The 20,371-nt window shown below is 47.3% G+C and overlaps 1 protein-coding gene across 1 annotated transcript in view; it reads right to left on the bottom strand.

Annotated features, from left to right (window-relative positions):
- The window catches only part of plxna3 (plexin A3), a 123,627-nt gene that overhangs the window by 27,927 nt on the left and 75,329 nt on the right, over window positions 1-20,371 (bottom strand). Inside the window, exons 10-14 of the mRNA XM_076276894.1 lie at window positions 15,344-15,544; window positions 4,829-4,925; window positions 1,795-1,985; window positions 1,320-1,468; window positions 1-106 (exon numbers count right to left, since the gene is read on the bottom strand). The exon at window positions 1-106 is cut by the window's left edge and continues 15 nt beyond it. Of these exons, the coding sequence (XP_076133009.1) occupies window positions 1-106; window positions 1,320-1,468; window positions 1,795-1,985; window positions 4,829-4,925; window positions 15,344-15,544 (744 nt within the window). The remainder of the gene's footprint in view (window positions 107-1,319; window positions 1,469-1,794; window positions 1,986-4,828; window positions 4,926-15,343; window positions 15,545-20,371) is intronic.

Raw genomic sequence — 20,371 nt, 5'->3', positions numbered from 1 at the left:
CTGGAAGGACTGGGTGCGGTACTCTGCGCTGCAATCTCCGATACACAACTCCACTGGACCGCCAGGGGAACTAGCCAGCAGCGACTCCTCCATGTCACACACAATCCTGAGAAAATACACACGCACACACATCCACCAGGTGCACACACACACAATGGATACACCAACACACAGACACACAATGCATCAGCACACAACACACACACACCAGATGCATCAGCACACCCACAAGCATGCAAGGACACACATACACACACACACACACGCACGCACGTGCGCACACACACACACACACACACACACACACATATATCTGTGACGCACGGTCCATAAGGCCATTTCATTCATTGTTACAGAGAAAAATAAGACAGGAAGCAGAAGGGTCCTCCCATACTCTGTCCTTTCAAGAGCCTCTTTCTCCAGCCTCCTTTTTATCAAACCCATTCATTAGTGGCCACAGACAAACACTTGAGATTGGCTAGCACAGCTCTCCACAGCCTTTAGAGGATCAGCTCTAAAATACAGCCTCCTAATCAAGATGAATTAAATGTGACTAACAGGGCTATTAACATTTACAAGACAATATATTGAAATAAGGAGATTGGCATATATGATACTATAGACCAGGGGCATATATGACACTACAGGCCATAACATATTACAAAACGATATCATTTAGGAACAGATATGTTTAAAACGTGCATATTCAAAATTACAAGCATTGTTAGGGGTTTCCATATATATGTATTGGGTGTTTTTGTGAGAAACTATATGTCATGACTTCCAAGATATTCCAGCAAACCTCTAACAGGAAGTTTATAATGAAGCAATATCTAATGCAGGACTCAACAGCATGAACATGAATCATGAGCTCAAGATGGTCTTAATGGGATTCTTAGTGGGCCTGTGAACATTAAAGTACTGAAGCATCGGTTGGACACATCTCAAGTGAGGAGTCCTTCTCGCTGTTTTCAACAATCTTTGTGCTGGGGAGCTCAAACAGATCATGCTTAAGGCAAGAGAATCACAGAGGCTATTAAATTAAAGTCATTGTTGTGTTATTGCGGATGTAGCCACTTGCAGCAGTGTAATGATGGTGAAGACATCCATACGCTGCACATAATGTGCTTACGATGCTTCAGAAGGGTACCATTACCAGCTCATGATTACAACATTCATCTCTAAGTATTAGTGCAGTCTTAGTTAGTTTGAGCTCACCGTCTGTGTGTGTGTGTGTGTGTGTGTGTGTGTGTGTGTGTGTGTGTGTGTGTGTGTGTGTGTGTGTGTAAATAAGGGTACCACTCAAGTGGTGTGCTGACCTCTCTGCGCTGATGTACTCTGAGGGGACGGGGTCACAGCGGACCCCCGCCACGCGCACACCGACGATCTCCCGCACCTGCAGGCCCAGGTTCTCCCCCTCGATGGTGACCCGCGTGCCCCCCTCCTTAGGGCCAGTGAGTGGACGGATCTATGGGGGTGGTGGAGGGTAGAGAGACCATCAGGTACATTACACAGGTCAATGCTGTCATTAGAAGGGCATGTGTGGGAGTGTGTGTAGGTGTGTGTGTGTGTGTGTGTGTGTGTGTGGTTATTCAAAATAGCCATATAAACCATACAAAGGTGGAAAAAAATAATATGTGTGTGTGTATTGTATGTTGTGATATTGGACTGTTTTTGAAGGCTGTATTGTATCTATCTATTGTTGTGGAATCTACACACTGTGGAGGCACAGGTATGTGTGTGTGTGTGTGTGTGTGTGTGTGTGTGTGTGTGTGTGTGTGTGTAGTATCTCACCTTGCTGATGCGTGGGTGGCTGCAGCGGACGTTGCGGCGGAGCTGGTGCATCCAGTTGTGCTCGGAGTTGTGGCAGTGCTGCTTTAGCAGGCAGCGCTTGTCGGCCAGACACCAGCCGCACTCAAAGCGGCTGTCCGCCTTCAGACACAGTCCGCAGCTGTCCCTCTGAGCCTCACACTTATACAGGAGCGCTGCGCACACACACACACACACACACACACACACACGGATTTATACACAAATAACCACACACAAATGCACAACATCGACAGACAGACACACACACACGCACAAACAGAAAACACACAGAGAATACACCGTTAGGGGAACAGAGGCCTGCCTCCAATCATGACACTTAGCGGAAAAAAATAAAAAAACAGAAAAAACAACATCTAGAGGATTTAACACCCACACTGGCATATGTCAAAGGAAGTGACATGCAAGGACAGTAGCCACAGAGATATGAAGAGACTGGGGGAGAGGAAGAGAGGGAGTATACAGGGGGAGAGAGAGAGAGTATTAGAGAAAGACGAGAAGAAAAGAGAGATGAAAAGAAAACTGAAAAAGAGAGCAAGAGAGAGAGAAGGAAGGAAAAAGAGAGAGTTAAGGTAGGCAGGGAGCAAAACAAGAGAGGAAAAGTAGAGATGCAGTGGTAGTGAGAGAGAGAAAGATAGAATGTAGGCTGAGAGAGAGGGAGGGAGAGCGAGAGAAAGAGAGAGAGTGAAGGAGAGAGGATGTAGGCTGAGAGAGAGGGAGGGAAAGAGAGAGTGAAGGAGAGAGGATGTAGGCTGAGAGAGAGTGAGGGTAGAGAGAGTGAGGATTGTGTGTGTGTGTGTGTGTGTGTGTGTGTGTGTGTGTGTGTGTGTGTGTGTGTGTGTGTGAGCGAGTGTATATTGCAATGTGGCTTGGTTCGATGCCTCCCCTCCCTCCCTCCCTCCCGTGGTAAATCCCTGCATGTCCTCCCCCTGGCCCAGTGGGCGCGTGGCTAAGCAGCTTTGATGCCACAGGTGAGCGGGGCGCGGGGCCCAGGGCCCGGCCGCAAACACGGCACCGTATTGACCAGGTCGCGAGGGGAGAGCAATCAAACGCCGCGCCGGCCACGCGACCACCAGCCTAATCTGTGCACGAAGCCAATCACTTACAAGAGTGATTACATCTGCAGTGCCAGCGAGTGGGAGGCAACACTCTCGCCTGCACGCTCGCTCACTCTCTCTCTCTCCCTCCCTTCCTCCCCCTCTTCCTCTCTCGCTCTCTCTTTCCCTTCCTCTTCTCACTCTCTCGCTCTGTCTTTGAGCTACTGCAGAAACAAGGAGATTAAGTCCTCCTCTGCACTAAGTATTGACAACTCACAGCAGCCTTTCTTCTCTCTTTGTGCTCATTCTGCTGAATGGCTGATGTGAATGCATATGCACAGAAGCAGGGGAATGCTCCTGACGTGGAAGCTGACTTCTTGTCAGGGTGGGCGAGTTTAAGGACAGACTGATTCAGGAAAGCCTGGTTTTGTCACCTAAATGTGGCTAATTAACTGTGAATATCACAGCACATCTTTGTCAATTCATTTCTTGTGTTCACACTCATAGTTTTTGCTGCATGTTGCAGCTGGTGCAAGAGCATTGAAATGTATTCATCTAGTTTTTATTTGTTTTTATTTGTTTAGCAGACGCTTTATCCAATGAGCAAATCTCTCTTCTCTCTGCCTGTGTGTTTCAATGTCACCTTCATTGATATAAGTATAGTAGTAAGTACTCTTTTGATCCCGTGAGGGAAATTTGGTCTCTGCATTTATCCCAATCCGTGAATAAGTGAAACACACTCAGCACACAGTGAACACACAGTGAGGTGAAGCACACACTAATCCCGGCTCAGTGAGCTGCCTGCAACAACAGCGGCGCTCGGGGAGCAGTGAGGGGTTAGGTGCCTTGCTCAAGGGCACTTCCGCCGTGCCTACTGGTCGGGGTTCGAACCGGCAACCCTCCGGTTACAAGTCCAGTAGGCCACGGCTGCCCACTTTGGATGCAGCCATCAACTCCAAGTAGACAATATATTTTGATGAACCCCTACACATCTGCTTATCTACATCACATTAGGACAGCTTGTTTGCTAGGTTTATTTTTTGTCAGGTTTTAGCAGTGGGTGGTGTTGACTAGCACTGTTTGTTTTGAACGCTGTATTCATAACACAGACAGTGAGCAGTCCTACTGCTAAATCAGGGTGCAGACTCTAACCAGTCTTTCAACATGGGAACATGGTGAGAAAAAGCACACCATCAATAAACCATGGGAAAAAGACTGAGCGGTTAGAGTGTATGGGTGTGGGTGTGTGGGTGTGTGTGTGTGTGTGTGTGTGTGTGTGTGTGTGTGTGTGTTTATCCTAAGACATGCTCTCGTCACACACACTCTAGGGTTAGACTGCACTTAAATGACATCACTAGAGGGACAATATCCATAATGCATGGATTAGCCGTGTGTGTGTGTGTGTGTGTGTGTGTGTGTGTGTGTGTGTGTGTGTGTGTGTGTGTGTTGACAGTCACTCCAGGGCCACTGGAGGCCTTAGCCTCTGACGACATATTGGGAGGTCTGGTGGGAGGAGTCAGCTGCACCATGTGTACTACAGTGACCTACATGACCACACATACACACACACACACACACACACACACACACACAAACTGCAAGGCAGACAGTCTTCCACCACAATACATTATTCACCAGAGTGAATGCATGCACACACACACACACACACACACGATCTCAACTGTTTTAAACATGTCAATATGAGACGGTGAGAGGGTGCTGTAGGTGTTGGTGGGTGATTTGTGAGGGGAGAAAAAAAAGATGCGTTTTGACCTTTGAGAAACAATGGGAGGGAGGTGAATTTTGCCACCATAAGCAGATCTAATAAAAGGTCTTTGACTTTGCTACTATGACTCTCTGTATACCCTAAGCCCACCACACACACACACAAACATATTCCACACACACACACACCCTCTGCACCCAAAGTTGTATAGAGGTGTTTGACCAAAGACACTAACCTTTCATGGAGGCCGGCTTGTCAATGGGGAAGTCTCCGTCCCACACTATGGAGAAGTCCACAGGCAGGTCACCCATCTCATTCCCTTCGTACCAGTACTGCAAGAGAAAAGAGACAAAACATACACACACACACACACAGTCATCAATGACAATAGCAGAAGAGACAGCCCTTAAGACACATGTAGGAGTCCCAATGTAAACAGCAGCCACATCCCAGGCAGGAACATTAATCCCAGCCTCTTGTGTTTTGCTGAGTCAGCGCAACCCCCTCTTCTCCTCAGTGCCACTGTTTATGACTAAGCACAACTACACAAACTAAAGAACAGCCCACCCAGAGTTGCTTCCTCTGACTACAGCAAAAACAACCTTTGACCTTGCGAAAGTAGTTGCCCGTCAGATGACCGTGGAGAAGCTGATGGTGGTCTTGTGTTTTTTTTCTTTTCTTTTTTCTTTTAAACAGTCAGTGTCGTTTTAATTAACAGTAACACCCAGAGCACTTAGCCGGCACTATCTTGAGTGAACATCGCCGATCAGGTCCATTGACTGTCAGGGTGCGACACTTAAGGGAGTTCAGGAGAGGGGGAGAAAGACAGATAGAGAGAGACAGATAGAGAGAGAGAGAGAGAGAGAGAGGGAGAGAGAGATAAATAGAAAAAAGAGTCACCCAGCCAAAGCCAAAGGACCCCTAGACACAGCAGGAAGGAGGTGCAGCTCCTCCCAGAAGGCTGCATTAAGTCAATCCGGCGAATAAATGCAGACATCTCCGCAGTCGTTAAGTGGCGGCTAAACGGCCTGGCCGGGGAAAACAGATCTATCTGCAGCCTCTCGATATTGCTTTACAGCCCCCAAACCAAAATCTATACGGGGGAGCCCTCACTCACACTAAAAACCGCATTCCTCAGACGCACACGCTCATTAGGCCTGATGGAAACATCAGCTGCTGGGTGACTGTTTACCCTCGCTGTCCAAGCGGGATATAGCAAAACCTGAGCAAACAAGCTGCACTGCCACAGACACACACACACACAAAGACACACAGACACACACACAGACACAGACACAGACACACATACACACAACCTTCCCTGGGCACTCGACGGCCACCACAACTGTAAAAAAACTACAGGGATATTTCAAGAGTCTTTGTGCAGCTGTTGCCTATGTGAGAGGAATTCAGGTGTGGCACGCTCCCAAGTCTGACTGACTGTGCACAAGAGGCCGCACTAAGTTCCACTCAGCCTCACATCTGTAGAGCCCTGTGTATGGGAATCGCCGACCATAATTGGGGTCAATTTTGACCGGCCGGCGCTTTCCCCCGCACAAGGTCAGAGAGATTCTCCCGTGCATAATGTCGCAAAAATTCGAGAGAAATATTTGAACCACCAGAGTGGTGCCATTTTAGCATTAAATGAGAAGTTCTCGCCTGCCTTACTGCAGAGGCTGCCAGAGCACATTCACAGTCAGGCAACAAAGAACATCTTTCATTATACCTAGAATATAACGATAAAGAGGCAGGGCTGAATGACTGTAGAGTCTGACACAGACTTCAAAAAGGTAGTGATGACTGAGCTTTGAAGGAAAAAAAACGAAATGGCTCTGGAGAGGAAAAATATATCTAAAGTTAGAAAAGAAATAGGCCTTATAGATACGTAAAGCGAAATTCAGCGCCTTGTTGTCATGCTCATCTGTCATAGACTGTACAGATGAAAGCCACGGTGCAGTCATACAATATAGTTTAGGTGGTAATGTAATGTATTTTTTGCGAGCCTATTGCCTCTTTTCAAGAGGAGAGGCAGTCAAGCCCGCTCGAGGAGATTAGTGCCGGAGTGTAAATGGGTGGAAGCTTTTGTGTTGGCCTGTACAATGCCAGCTTATCTCCGCCAGTCCTGAATTGATTTTCCTCGGGCTCTCTGTTTTCGGGTTGATCGGAGCGCCGAGTGGAGACGGACTGCCCTCGTTCTGTCAGGATCCACGCTGGTCCGCCTCGGAAAAGACAGTGAGGTAATCTCACCTTGAAAAAAAAAAAAACCCAATCCATCTGTGTCTAAACACACCCCGCAGATTTCAAAAACAGCAAACTCAGAAAACGAAAAAAAAAAATAGAAAATAAAAATCGACTGGAGGGATGAGAATATCGTCGTGGATGTTTGTGGGTTATTTTCCATCTGTGTGGTTTGTTTTACTTATCCTTCTTAAACTGAACAGCAACACCGAGCTGTGGAAGGAAAATTGTTAAACGCTGTGTCTGAAAGGCATTGTGGAGTATTTGGTCATGAGTATACTCTCTAAATAATTGATTCCCCCCCACAATAACAATCTAACTGCATCACCTGATACTGGGTGCTCTTGTTTGCTTTTGATCATTATGATGGAAGATCAATCAGGGCATACAAAATTAAATTCCGCTAGTAAGAGAATTCCACCTTTTGCAAATGAATATAATTATATTTTGGCCATACACTAAATGCAGTCACGACTAATTGCATACATTTCCAAAAATCAAGAGAACACTCTTTTTAAATCCCTGAGAACGAGACTGCTGGAGTCAGAATTTGGCTCGGGGAGAACTGTCGATGCACTCTCCTTCAAGTGACAGACTGAAAATCAATCTAACTTAATGATGGAGGCTTTCCTGTACATTTAATTAAGTTTTAAAAATGGAACTGAACTCAGCAAAAAGACAAACCAGTATAACTACCTCATGGAAAAAAGGGAACTATTCACTTGAAGCCGCTATTTATATAAACCTCAATAACTGACACATGGGGTGTCATCTCTCCCCTTGATCACCAATCCAACCATATGTCTGCATATTATTTTAATGACTACATTAAAGGATAAGGGGGGAAAAGAAGCTGCGTTTTATGGTTGAATATCTCAGACGCAGTTTCAGGTTTTTCTTCCGTTGACGGGGAGCCATGATGTGATGGTTTGGTCTTATTCCCGAGAGGATCGCGAGCATCTGCATGGTTGAGAACGATGACGTGCTCGCTGAGGGTATATTCACGGGCGGCTGAACTCTCGTCCCCCTCATAAATGAGGCGAGATTGTTGGTCCAAGGACTAACCAAAGCATTCTTTCCCCATGAGGACTTGCGGCATGGCGTCCGTGGTGCTGATCTCATACAGAACGTTCTGGAGTATCACTTACGGGCTTATATCTTCATTTAGAGCACACAGCTGAGACTCAAATTACACAGCAAAGGGGCTCAGAGCAACTATGATATGATGGGAAACACAATAGGTCCATAATTTATATGGCTGATTGATCACCATCGTTCAATGATCGATTTATCTAAATGGAGAGCAGCTGTTGCAGTCCGAGTCATCTATGACCTGAACTATGTGGCAAAGGGAAGGCAGAGGAAAATAATGACTGGACAGCGTTAATGAAAATTAGCGGATGGGGGGCGGGGTGGTTGATTCAGATAGGTATAGGATAAGAGTTAGTGGAAAAGGGCTATTCTTGGCCTGTTGCTAGGTGGAAGTTGGCAGATTGGGTAGAGGTAGTTTTGAAAGAACATAAAAAAACAGCACTGCTTTTTTGTTCCCATTCTGCTCAGGATCTCTTTAGCACAGTGTGGTGCGGCGCACTTTGCGGCACTGGAGAATTTAATGTCTGATTGAGCACTCGATATAAAATAATAGAATAATCAGGGCAAGCTGGTAGAAAAAAGCCTGGCGAAAATAATGTTCAAGTGTTTTCATTCAGAAAGCCATGCTACCCAGCAAAGACTGTAATGATGTCCTTTGTGAGGGGCCCTTTCCATGGAGAGGCTAGTTCCGAACTTTGTCATTGGGTAAAAGGCCTCCGCTGCTCGGTTACCTGGGCAACACCGCCTGTGCCTGGCACACAAGGGTCAGTGTCACTTAGCAACTCTTTTGTTCATGGATTCATTTGAAGAGGAACATTTATTTCCCTTTTTGCCTTGAAAGGAAATATGAAAAGGTAGTTTAGAAGTGTGTCTTGATTTCAACTCATGAGGCATTGTGAAAGAGAAGCATTTGTTATGCGAGCTGGAAAAAAAAACAAAAAAAAAGGGGATATATATGGGGGAAAAGCAAATGCTTATTAAGTTTCAACTTCAACCAACACATTTATCATTTATTTGAAAGGCTATGCGTGTGAGTGCGTTTGTGTGTGTCCGTGCGTGCGTGTGTGTGCGTGTGTGTGTGTGTGTGTGTGTGTGTGTGTGTAGGTGGGGTGGAGATGTATCATTCTGATTTATTCTTGCTATGGCAGCATATTGCTGATGTCTGCAGTGCAAATCATGAGAAAAGACAGATAAAGGAAGAAACAGGAAGGGCTGAATTTTAGCCTGGATTAAGAATTGCATCTTTGCTTCTGACACGTTAACAAATCACATCTCGGAAAAGAAGATGCTTTACCCCCCACCCCCCACCTTTTTACAGTGGAGAGCTTGATTTATGAATTGGCATGCATTCACAAAAATGACTTGGTGAAGTTGTCTGATATGGACACATGTGACCGAGGCACGCTGTGTCAAGTCAATAAACAGGCAGGAGCGCACCCTCAGCACGGCAAGCCCAAGTCCTGACTTGTAAAGCAATCAACAGGAAAGGGGAGCCATTTTCCGCAAGCGATAGCATCTCTGCATCCGTGTCTGCTCGCGTCATCAACTGTAGTCAAACACCCTTCTGCCAAAAGCTTCCATCCCTGGATGGACAATGGAAGCCATCTCACAAGGGCATCCTGTATCCAGGCCATCTGCCTTCACCTTCCATGTTGTCATGCTAATCGTGCTCACTTAAATAGGCTCTAATAGCTCAACAGCGGTCAAGACCTTGGAGTCATCAGTGCCTTAAGTACAGTATGCCCGTTCATGAGGCGGAAGCTGGGAACTTGTAGTAGTGAAGTCAATAAATGGGTATGAGAGCCTCATAAGTACCAGCGTCCTAAGTGGCAACTCGACCCGTAAAGTAATTAATGGCAGAGAGGAGACATTTTACGCAAATGACAGTATCTACATCCGCGTCTGCTGAGGTCACTCGTCAGACACACTTCCGCCAAAGCTTCGATCTGGACATAGGATTGAAGCCATCTCACAAGGGCATCCTTTATCGTGGTCATCTGCGAGCCACCTTTCACTTTGTCATGCTAATCATGGCTCCAATCATGCAGCAGCGACCAGGACCTTTAACATGTCGGAGCCCAAAGTACAGCATGCCCGTTCATGGGCCGGAAGCTAGGAGTCGCAGTACAATGCAGACATTGTAGGAGAGAGCAGAGAGGGCAGCTGTTCCAACTCTGTGTGTGTGTGTGCGTGTGTGTGTGTGTCCATGTGTGTGCATGTTAATGTTAATGTGTGTGTGTGTGTGTGTGTGTGTGTGTGTGGGTGTGTGTGTGTGTGTCAGAGCAGTGCGGGGAGGGTAGATGGGAGCAGGAAACTGCTGAAAAATTAAGCGGCATAAAAAGGACCAGTTAACTTGATTTGGGTCCCTCGCTGCCAACGAGAGGCGGGGGAGTAGGTCCCCGAGGGGAGAGAGATTTGCATCCGGATAAGGACAGCGAAATGAGCCGCAGTACAATAAGTCTGCCCTGAGTGATTATCGCCACTGTCCAAATCCCCCTCCACATCTCTCAAAAGCTGCCAGGCCCATCCCAGCTGAAAGAGCGAAAAAAAGAAAAAAAGAATGAAAAAAAGAGAAAGCTGGTCCTCACACACATTTCCGAGTGTGACCAAAGGATCAGGGAACCGTTTGAGACAATGGCCACGCAATTCAGAAGACAAATTCAGCATTCAAACACTCGGCATACACCAGGTTCCTTTTATTTTTTTGACAAATGGCGCCTCAACTACTTCAAAATTGCATGTGAACTGTGGCAGTAATAGTCCCAGGTGAAATTGAGGGGTGGAAAGAAATCGCTCAGGCTCCCTGACTGCCTTCCTTTCACTCAGTGCATCCATTTCCACACGGCCTCCACCACCAACCCACCCACCCCTCCCCTTCCTCAAGCAGCAGCAGCAGCACACAACAGGGTGTTGTGTTGAGGGGGGGGGGGGGGGTGAAATATGCTGACCGATTCATAAAAGTTGCACGGGCGTCATGAGTAAACACGAGATGAAGCTGATTGATTCAGCGGCACCCATCGGAGGACACTCCCAATTGCATTAGCATGGACCTCTCGGCCTCAAAGTCACCTGGCTCCCACGAGGTGGGAATGAAGGCGCGCCACTCCACTTGACGGCCTTATTGATTGATGGCTGCTGCCGTTCGTGAGTGACTGAGCAAGTGTGTGCACCCTTGTGTGTGTGTGTGTGCATGTGTGTGTGTGTATGTGTGTGTATATGTGTGTATGTGTATGTGCATGTGTGCGCATGTGTGTGATTCTGTGTGCATGTGTGTCATGTCTGCCTTGGTGTGCACACACACACATACAGACGCACACACACGCACACACACGCACACACACGCACACACACACACACACGCACCGCTGGGAGCATGAGTAATCTGCAGCATGTCTTTGCAGCGGCCAGATTACTATTCAACGGAGATTCATGGAATGCAGGGGGAGAGGCCCAGAGGAGATGATATGCTCTCTCTCGGCGGTGTCACAGGTAATCAGACTATCAATTAATCTGAAAGGGCCCTATCCCAACAAAGAAGGGAGGAGAGGAGAGGAGAGGAGGAGAGAGTCAAAGAGATAAAGGGAGATATAGGTACTAGATAGGAGGGGTGAGGGAAGGATAGAGGGAGGAAAAGATACTGAGAGAAGGCAGAAAAGGGAGAGGAAGAGAGAGAGAGGAAGAGAGAGCAGAAAGGAAGGTAGAGAGAGAGTGAAGGAGAGGGAGGGAGAGGAGAGAGGGGGGGGAAGAGAGAGCACAAAGAAGAAGGAGAAAGTCGGAGGCCAAGGATGTCTCCCGCTGGTGTCAGATTGAAGGGAGACGGAGGCTGACGTGAGATTTATAGTTCCCACCAACACAGATAGCTCCTAATTCTAAATACGGTGCCGACTCGTCTGCAAATCACTAAAGCGCTCGGAATACAAAGTTGAGGTCATAAATATTAATCCCGCTTGAGGTTTGTCCACCCCTTCTCCGCCATTAGTCATGCGGCCGGTTGTTAAGGAGCGGAAGGATGAGGCACCTGTTGCTCTTTTTATCTCTCTCCCAACGTTTCGCTCCATCGTTCCCCTCACACCTTCTGTCCACCCCACGGGCCACTCGCTCAACACCCCCTGCACTCCACAGCCAGGTTTGGGAGTCCAGGAGAGCTTGTGCCCTGACCAGGGCCTGAAGTTAACTTTTTTGTCCACCAGCCACTGTGGCAGGTGAATTTTGAAATCCACCTGCCACAGTGGTTTTTTACCAGCCAAAATTATTTTGTGCCCAAAATAAAGGTGAACGACTCTTGAACTTGTACAGAATACACATTACAGTACTCAAGTACTTTTTTTGTAGGCCTTGATTTTTATATTTTTGATGGACCTTTAAAGGGATACAAAAGTATCCTTTATGCCTATTTGCTTTTCTCCTCCTCTGTAGGCTAATCATATAGTCAAACATATTTTAAAAGCCCAATTCAAATATATTTTATTTAATATACTTTATCATAGCCAGAATAAATAAGCATTACGTGGCTATGGATTGAAAAGCAGTCTTCCAATACATTGCAGCTGATTCTTCTGCTTTGCATTGCTAGAAGTCTGGTTGTAACCTAAAAACAATGGCTATATTATGGGTAAACCTATATTTAGGCTAAAATAGCCTAGGCATATCCACTCGGGCAGAGCGACAGAGCAGGCTATCTGTTTTCTCAGCCGACCGTCTCATGTCATGTCCTGCAACATTGAGGCTACATAAATGAATGCTAGGCTTTTTCTAACTTGTATGCTCGATTTCCAGTGCATTTGCTTTGCTTGTAAATTAAGTTGCAGGCCTACTTTCCTTGTCCAATGTGATTGTTGAACGATGCTGGCCAGAAATGAATATACGTGAAAGTTTCCGTGTCATGTCATAGCCTACCTCTAGTCTCGTTGCTACTCTGGCAGCCTCACCAGAAGATGCAGCAACTGTACGTCATTGTGTTAACTGAGCTGTTAGTAGGCTGCTTTTATAATCGTGGGCTAACGCATTCTGAAGCCCTGTTTCTTTTCTCCGGGGAGAGGTGCGCTTTTCTCCCTCGAGATACTTTCTCCAATAATAAACTTGTAGGCTACTCGTAACGTAAGGCAATAGAAATGTAGCAGAGTAAAAGAGTAGATTATTGGCTCAAAAATGTACTTGAGTAAGAGTAGAAGTAGGCTACCGTTTTGAAAAAGGAAAGTCGTTTGCCGTTCCTCGAAAAAAAAATGTAACGCGTTAGGCTACTACCCACCCCTGCAAATGGGTTTGATCTCGCTTTCTCCGAGCCATAGCCTACAAACGGCAATCTGGACAGTGCATCTCCTTGCTCAGTGTTGTGTTGTCTTATTGTCTACCCGCCAACGTGGCAGGTACATTGACAGTTTCACCCGCCAATCACAAAAGTTACCCGCATTTGGCGTGTGGGCGGGTGCCAATTTCATGCCCTGGCCCTGACACACGCATACACACACACACACACACACACACACACACACACACACACACACACACACACACACACACACACATATATATTTATATATATGTATATATATATATATATACACACACACACACACACACACATGCTCACACACATGCACCACCGCTGGTTTAAAATAAAATTAATGGCGTCCTACAAAAACTATGTTTCAATTTCAATTTAAATGCATAGCGGGGAGCGGGACTGGGACACAGGGCGGGGGTCAGAGACAGCGTGAGTGATGAGAGCGGAGAAATGAATGAGAGCAGATGGGGGCACGGCTGCCGCGACGTTGCTCCCGTGCCACAGTCCTTCCCTCCCCGCGCCAGCACCAACCCCGCCCTCCCCACCCGAACCTGAGGATGGAGCGGGCGGAGGCGGCATGTGTCATTCCGGGAAAGGACAACAATCAATCCCGCCGCGGCGCGCCAAGCCCCTGCCGTATGGGGCGGGCGGGCCGCGGCAGCAGACGTGATCCCCATTATTAAGTGGCCGCGGGACATCAATCGCACTGTCCAAGGACACAGGCACGCCGGGCTGCCTGCCCTTTGACCCCACATAGGTCAAAAGGGTCAAAGAGCACACACTCCACCGCATGTCTCATTCCTCCCACCCACCCATCCCACCCAATCCCTCGACCTCTACCCCCTGCCCCGTGAAATGGCGACACCACATTCCCCTTCACTAGGTCACATTGTCAGACCAAATTAAGACCCACATCCAGTGCTGAGCTAATTATTTTACAAGGCTCCCTGGGGTTACTGTGACAACCAGATGGGTCACAGAAGGCTGCCGTCTGTATCGGCACCATGAGACAGAGGGAGAGAGGGAGGGAGGCGAGAGAGGTGAGGAGAGAATGTGAGAAATATGAAGGGGGAAGGAGAATGCATGGGTGTGAGAGGGAGAGAGAGAGAGAGAGAGAGAGAGAGAGAGAGAAAGAAAGATAGATGCAGGGCAAAAGGGAGAGAGAGAGAGAGAGGTAGAGCAAAAGAGAAAGAGAGAGAGAGAGAAGGGTGAAGGGAGGGTGGGGAGACTTTCAATGTCAGTTCTCTGACACGCCACATTTTTCACTGGGATTGTGAAAACAAGGGCTTTAACGTTATGAATTGATGTCTCTGCTGATTTCCGGGATAAAGGTTTTCCTTTTCTCTCGGTCCCCCCTCTCCTGCTCCCTCCCACCCTGATCAGAGACTGTGCAAAGTCACCTTGACTTGCTCTGGCAGATTTTCCAGACAAATTCATTGTCATTCTGTCCCCTCAAGAGCAATGTTCTGCACTGTACCAAATTCCCCAAAAAAGGAGAAGTGTTCCTCAGCATACGCAATTCTGTAATGAGGCGAGGAGAAACAGAGCATTCTTTCCCTCCACAAACCCAAATACCATCTGAGCGCCGTCGGAAGGAAGGAGAGGAAAAAAAGAACACACGGATAAATCACTGCACAAATATTTTAACGTTACTTAGAAAACATTCTGCTTTTCAGACTGCTGCTAAATCCATAGTCAAGCTCCATATTTACTTTAAGCTAAAGACGCTAAAGCCATTTAGCCCAGTAGAGGCTATCTGGGTGCAACAGGAGAGGCTAACGGCGCCATCTCCATCCATTAGCATGGGCTTAGCCTGGGCCCAAGCTGCATGGGTGACTGCGGGAAGAGAGTTAATTACGGATTACAGCCCCTCAATGCTCCGTGCCAATTGGAAGGGCATGGGCGCACACATGAGGGTCTCAAGCATGTCTGTGGTACTTCAGCTAGGCTGATAAAAAGTCTGACTCTAGCAATTCAAAAGGTCAAGTGTTTACTTCATAACAATCTACTATCCATAGAACCCATACAATGGCAAAGCAAATGTATGTCTTGGGCATAATCTGATTCATTCTGGAAGATGATGGATGCGGTGCATAGTGAATGGTGAAATGGGAGCCTCATGGCTCCAGGGCTTACCGAAGTGTTCTGGCACTGGATGCAGGAGCTGTTGAAGCGGACGGCGGGAATGCGCTGCACCTTGCCCTGGATGTTGAACACGCACTCGTAGTTCTTCTGACCCGACTGCGGCTGTGGGAGGTTGCGTGCCCGCAGCGTGATCGGCCGGATTATACCAGCGGGTACCAGGATGTCACTGGTGGGGAGGATCTGCGGACAGCCCTGAAGCCAAAAAAAAAGAGAGAGAGAGAAAGAGAAAGAGAGAGGATGAGTGTTAAATAAATGGCTTTACGATCATTATCTCATGTGAATGCTAGACCATTAAGATAAAGAATGTTTGATTAAAACTAACATTATCGTTCATTATGCTTTCTCGCAGTGACTAAGGAAGATGTATCGATTCCAGCTTCGTGGCCTAAGGACAGTGAGTAATATATCCATTTAAGGGGAACTTTCCCCAAACAAACAAGAGCACCGATTCAGTACACGAGGAGCCAGATGGGGGAGATATCGGGGAGGGGAGGACCATTAAAAGGCGGAATTGCTGGAAACCAAAAAGCCCAAACAGAGGTTAAAAATCCCCATTACACAGCTGTTGGATCCATCTCCCGCTTTTTACGAGCCACAGGTTTCTCTGCAAAATCTCACTGATGAAGCGGGAAATTAATATCTTCCTTAGTCCTGCACGTCTGCCCATGTTAGTGAAGTGATTACACGTCCCCTGTCCAGAGATGGATCAGAGCATTCATCAAAAGGCAATCCTATCGACAACACTGGAAGTAATGCATGGAGGATTCACCACAGTGACAAAAAAGTGTGTGTGTGTGTGTGTGTGTCTGTGTGTGTGTGTGTGTGTTGGGGGGGGGGGGGGTGGTTACAGAAGCAGGAGAAAGGATATGCAACTGTGGATGTAGATGTAGAAAGAGGGTTGTGATCTTGGGTGATTCTTTCAACCCCAGCTGTGCACGAAAGGGATATTTAGTACGATCTGTTATCTATTTAACATCCGACAATAATCAAGGAGGCCGTAAAAGCGATTTGCCCGTGCAGAAAACGTAAATCAGCGGTGACAGCCGCGCCTTCTGTCCATGGACGGCGAGGGAGAGTAAGCCGAGCGCGAGCCCGTCTAACAATGATGCAACTCCCGCGCCCTGCACCAGGCCCATAAATCTCACCGCTGGCGGCTGATTTGTAAGGGTTTTGTGTGCATCGGTGCGTCGATAAATCTCATTTTCATATTTAGGCTATGAGAAATGAGAGGTGGGGGTGGGTGTGTGCATGGAGGGGGAGGGGGGGGATTGCGCCCATGTCTTGGTGGGTGGCTCAGGTGGTGGTGGCTGGTGTTTTTCTGCTGGTGGATGTGGAGGATGGGGGCTGTGGGGGGGGGGGGGGGGGGGGGGGGGGGGGGGTGGGAAGAGAAGGAATGCAGTCATGCCGCAATATGAATCTGATTCATCAACTCCATTAAATAAGCCAGCAGCCAGAGCAGGAGTGAGATGACAGTGGAAACGCTGTCGCTAGTTAGCCTGGCCACCACCCCCACTCGCTCCTTCCATGATAAATGGGTCCCAGCGGATTCGGAGGGTTCCCGAACAAAACGCTCAGATCATACATCACTTAGGGTTTTTAATGGAGGTCAATCTAAATGCTGATTAGGAAAAAAAAGAGTCAGGGGTTTAAATTAATGAAGAACCCGACGACTGCCTGTGTGATATCGAACAATCTCATTACATTTGTGTTGTGCTCCCCAGGTCTCTGAGTGGTGTGTTCATGTTGGTCCTCCGTATGGAGCTCATAATACACCACACACACACGCCCAGAAATACACACACGTTACAAGAAATACAGCCGTTCAAAAACTCTGGGAACACACGGATAGTGTCGGAATAAGTCCCATATATATATCTAATGTCTCCCTGGACACAGTGTTTGGAGTGGACTGTAAGTGTATGAGTGTATGTGTGTTTGTATGAGTGTGTATATGAGTGTGTCTGTGTGTGTGTGAGGGAGAGAGAGAAAGAGTGAGAGAGAGAGATGGATGGAAACTCTAAAGTCCACAAAGCACTCCAGCACATGCGACCCGATGAGCTCTCAGAAACGTAACATCGGTGCGACAGCCCAGGTAATGGACTCGTGAGGGCTTTTCATCAAACTCCAGGCTGAGATTTGACACAGGGCATCAGTTTACAGATTCCATAGCTATAAAAAGCTGTACTTTTTAATTGAGGATTTCATTACTGGTGCACGTTCTCTCATAAGAGCCATTGTCCACTCCACTCACCCTGATTCCAGCAAAGCTGAAAAAGATGAAAACTGCTTTAACTTGATAGTGATGAACTGTTCCACTAACATTCTAACATAGTTACAAGAGCAACAAGAGCAATGATCTAAAACGCTGACTGTCTGCAACACGCACATAATAATACTTCCAATAATTTTCAGGATATTGACAAATAACAGTCTCATTCACAAGTGCCCATTAACTAGCCTAGAAATCTAGACGCACCCTAGCGGCAGCAAATTTAATTTGCAGCCAGGGTAGTTCAGCAACTCTCCGTTGGCTTGCGAGCTGGAAAAATGAAACTTCTATCAGGCCAATCACATTGTGTATAGAGTTGGCGACAGTTCCACGTGAATTCCCTGCTACTTGAAAACAAAGAAGATGGATGCTGTTGCTGACGAACAGTGATCTTTGAATCGCGACTGGAGTCAAGCTTTTTTTAAATTGGCAAAAGTTTGATGAAATAGTCAACTAGCTCCGCTGGTGGGAAAATGCATGGGACTCATGAGTTGTATCACGTGCAGAGGAAATTTGAAAGACAACCGTTTATCCCGCCTCTTGTGAGCAGTGCCAATGGATAGTTCCAGACCCTACATCTTGATGTGGGTATGGCTCGTCAGGCTACCCATTAACATCACTATTCAGGGAATTTAGTATCTAAATGTAAAAATGTTATAAAATGGCTTTGCTGGGTTCACACAATTTCAGATTTTTTATAAACTGCAGCGGTCTACATCTCCAACATAAAACATAAAACTACTGCAAACATAAAATGTCTATTGATTTCTTCAAACCAGACATCAGTGAGACGTGCACAGCAGATACTCTCTTGCAGCATCGTGCTTATATTAGATGTGTTGGGAAAACATTACCATAAATAATCACCATAATCATGAGGATTTCGATAATCTACTAATTACAATAATAAGATGGCAGAAAGCTCATGCTGTTTAAAGGCAGTACACTAAATGGTCCGAACCCAAATATAAGAACTTCCGACGTCAACCTTCCGAGGTCTTTGACAGCCAGTCTGCTTGTATAGAAAAGACAGGAAGCCACCTCTCTCCTTCCTCCCTTCCAAAGCAAAGCAAGGAAAAGGGGTTAACACAAATCTCCCATCAATCCACGGCGTCTGCATTCCTGGGAAATGTAATACAATGGCACCCTAGCACCGGCAGCCCCTCGAGCTCCCCCCTCCACTTAATTCCATCTGCTTGTTTTCATTAAGCGCACTTAATCAGCCCTTAATTATGAATTACACAAGCAACAGATAAACACAGTGTCGTCAGCGGGCTTAGAGGTCGGCGGGCCGAGCCAAGTCGACTACAGAACCAGGCTGGAGGTCAACTCCATCAGGGTAATGAGCGCACACGTGCTCCATTTCGAGGGCTGTAAGGGCATCGCTTAAGATCAGGAGCTCCGAGCAGCCTCAGGCTTTAGGAGGCAAGGTGAGCCACTGTGCTTCGTCTTGGCCACAGCAGGTCTTACAAGGCACAGATCTTGGCAACGCCAGGCATTGCAAGGAGCGAGTTGAAGGGGCGGAAGGGGTGATGAAGAGCAGAGGGAGGAGGAGGAAGAGGGGCGAGTCCCACCTCCAGTTGTAACTGAATAGTATCTGCAGCAGCTGGATGTTTTCCCCGGGTGGACCCTTTCTCTAATGCAGATTAGCACCCCATTAGGCCAGGGCCGGCAGTTTACAGCCTGTTGACAGGGTTGCCATTAACCTTATTGTGCATATCCCAGTTATCAAACAGCTAAGCACTTTTCTCTGTTGAAACATTAAAAGCCAGAGCCTGTGGGGAAGAAAAAAAACAACACGCAGGCTTTGACGCAGGCACAAGTGCACAAGCACTCTGTCTCCTGCTCTCTCACACACACACACACACACACACACACACACACACACACACACACACACACACACACACACACACACACACACAGGCGGAGTAGCCAATCTTCAATCTCTCAGTGAGGAGAGCAGGGGCAAATGAGCTGTTGCTTACATATACAATTTCTTCAGCGATGAATTGCGCGGTCCCTATTCTTCTCTTTCCATCTCTGCCACCCCACTAATCCCATTTCCAGTCTGCATGTGCCATAATCCATGAAATGCCCTCCCTCCCTCCCTCCCTTCCCTCTCCCTGCAGTGGAAGGCATCCAGCTCTGTGTCATGTGGGAACTGCTCCAATAAAATGCTACATGAGATTTTCTGCCCTCACTCTTCAGCAACAGCCCCTAACCCCCAAACTTCTACCACCACAAACACTACAAAACACACACTCATAGTCACTCACTGGAACAAATTAAGCTTCTACAGCAGTCATGGTTTTCTATGTGTACGTGAGCACACAAGCTCTACTCTATTAGTACATAAACACCCCACAAATTGCATGACAAGAGTAAATTTAAACAGCTCCATTGTAATTATAGCACCCTTGCAACAATTTGGTTATGTCATGTTGGCATAACATACCATACAAAAGACCCCATTTGCCTTCCTGTTTAAACTGAGCTTTAAGGCAACATGCACGTAGTGGCTGCCGTGGCGACCTTAAAGAGGTCTGGCATGAGAAAGTCCGGGGAGACGCGGAGAGTGAGAGAGCACCGGATGTCATTTAGACCGGCGTTGCAGTCCTTCCCGCAGACGCGGCGAGAGATCAGGCCCGACGCCTTTCACTCAGGGGCGCGTATCAACAGGCCAGTCAGTCTGCAGGGGCCCCACATCAGATCTCACCGCTGGCCGGAAGCTGGGGGCAGCCTATGTT

Source organism: Alosa pseudoharengus, unplaced genomic scaffold (assembly GCF_046254945.1).
Source record: "Alosa pseudoharengus isolate Yale_2024_CS ecotype anadromous, Long Island Sound unplaced genomic scaffold, YU_APseudo_1.1 YU_APseudo_1.1_scf_9, whole genome shotgun sequence".
In the NCBI taxonomy this organism is placed as follows: domain Eukaryota; kingdom Metazoa; phylum Chordata; class Actinopteri; order Clupeiformes; family Clupeidae; genus Alosa; species Alosa pseudoharengus.
This window is presented reverse-complemented; position numbering and strand designations above follow the sequence as displayed.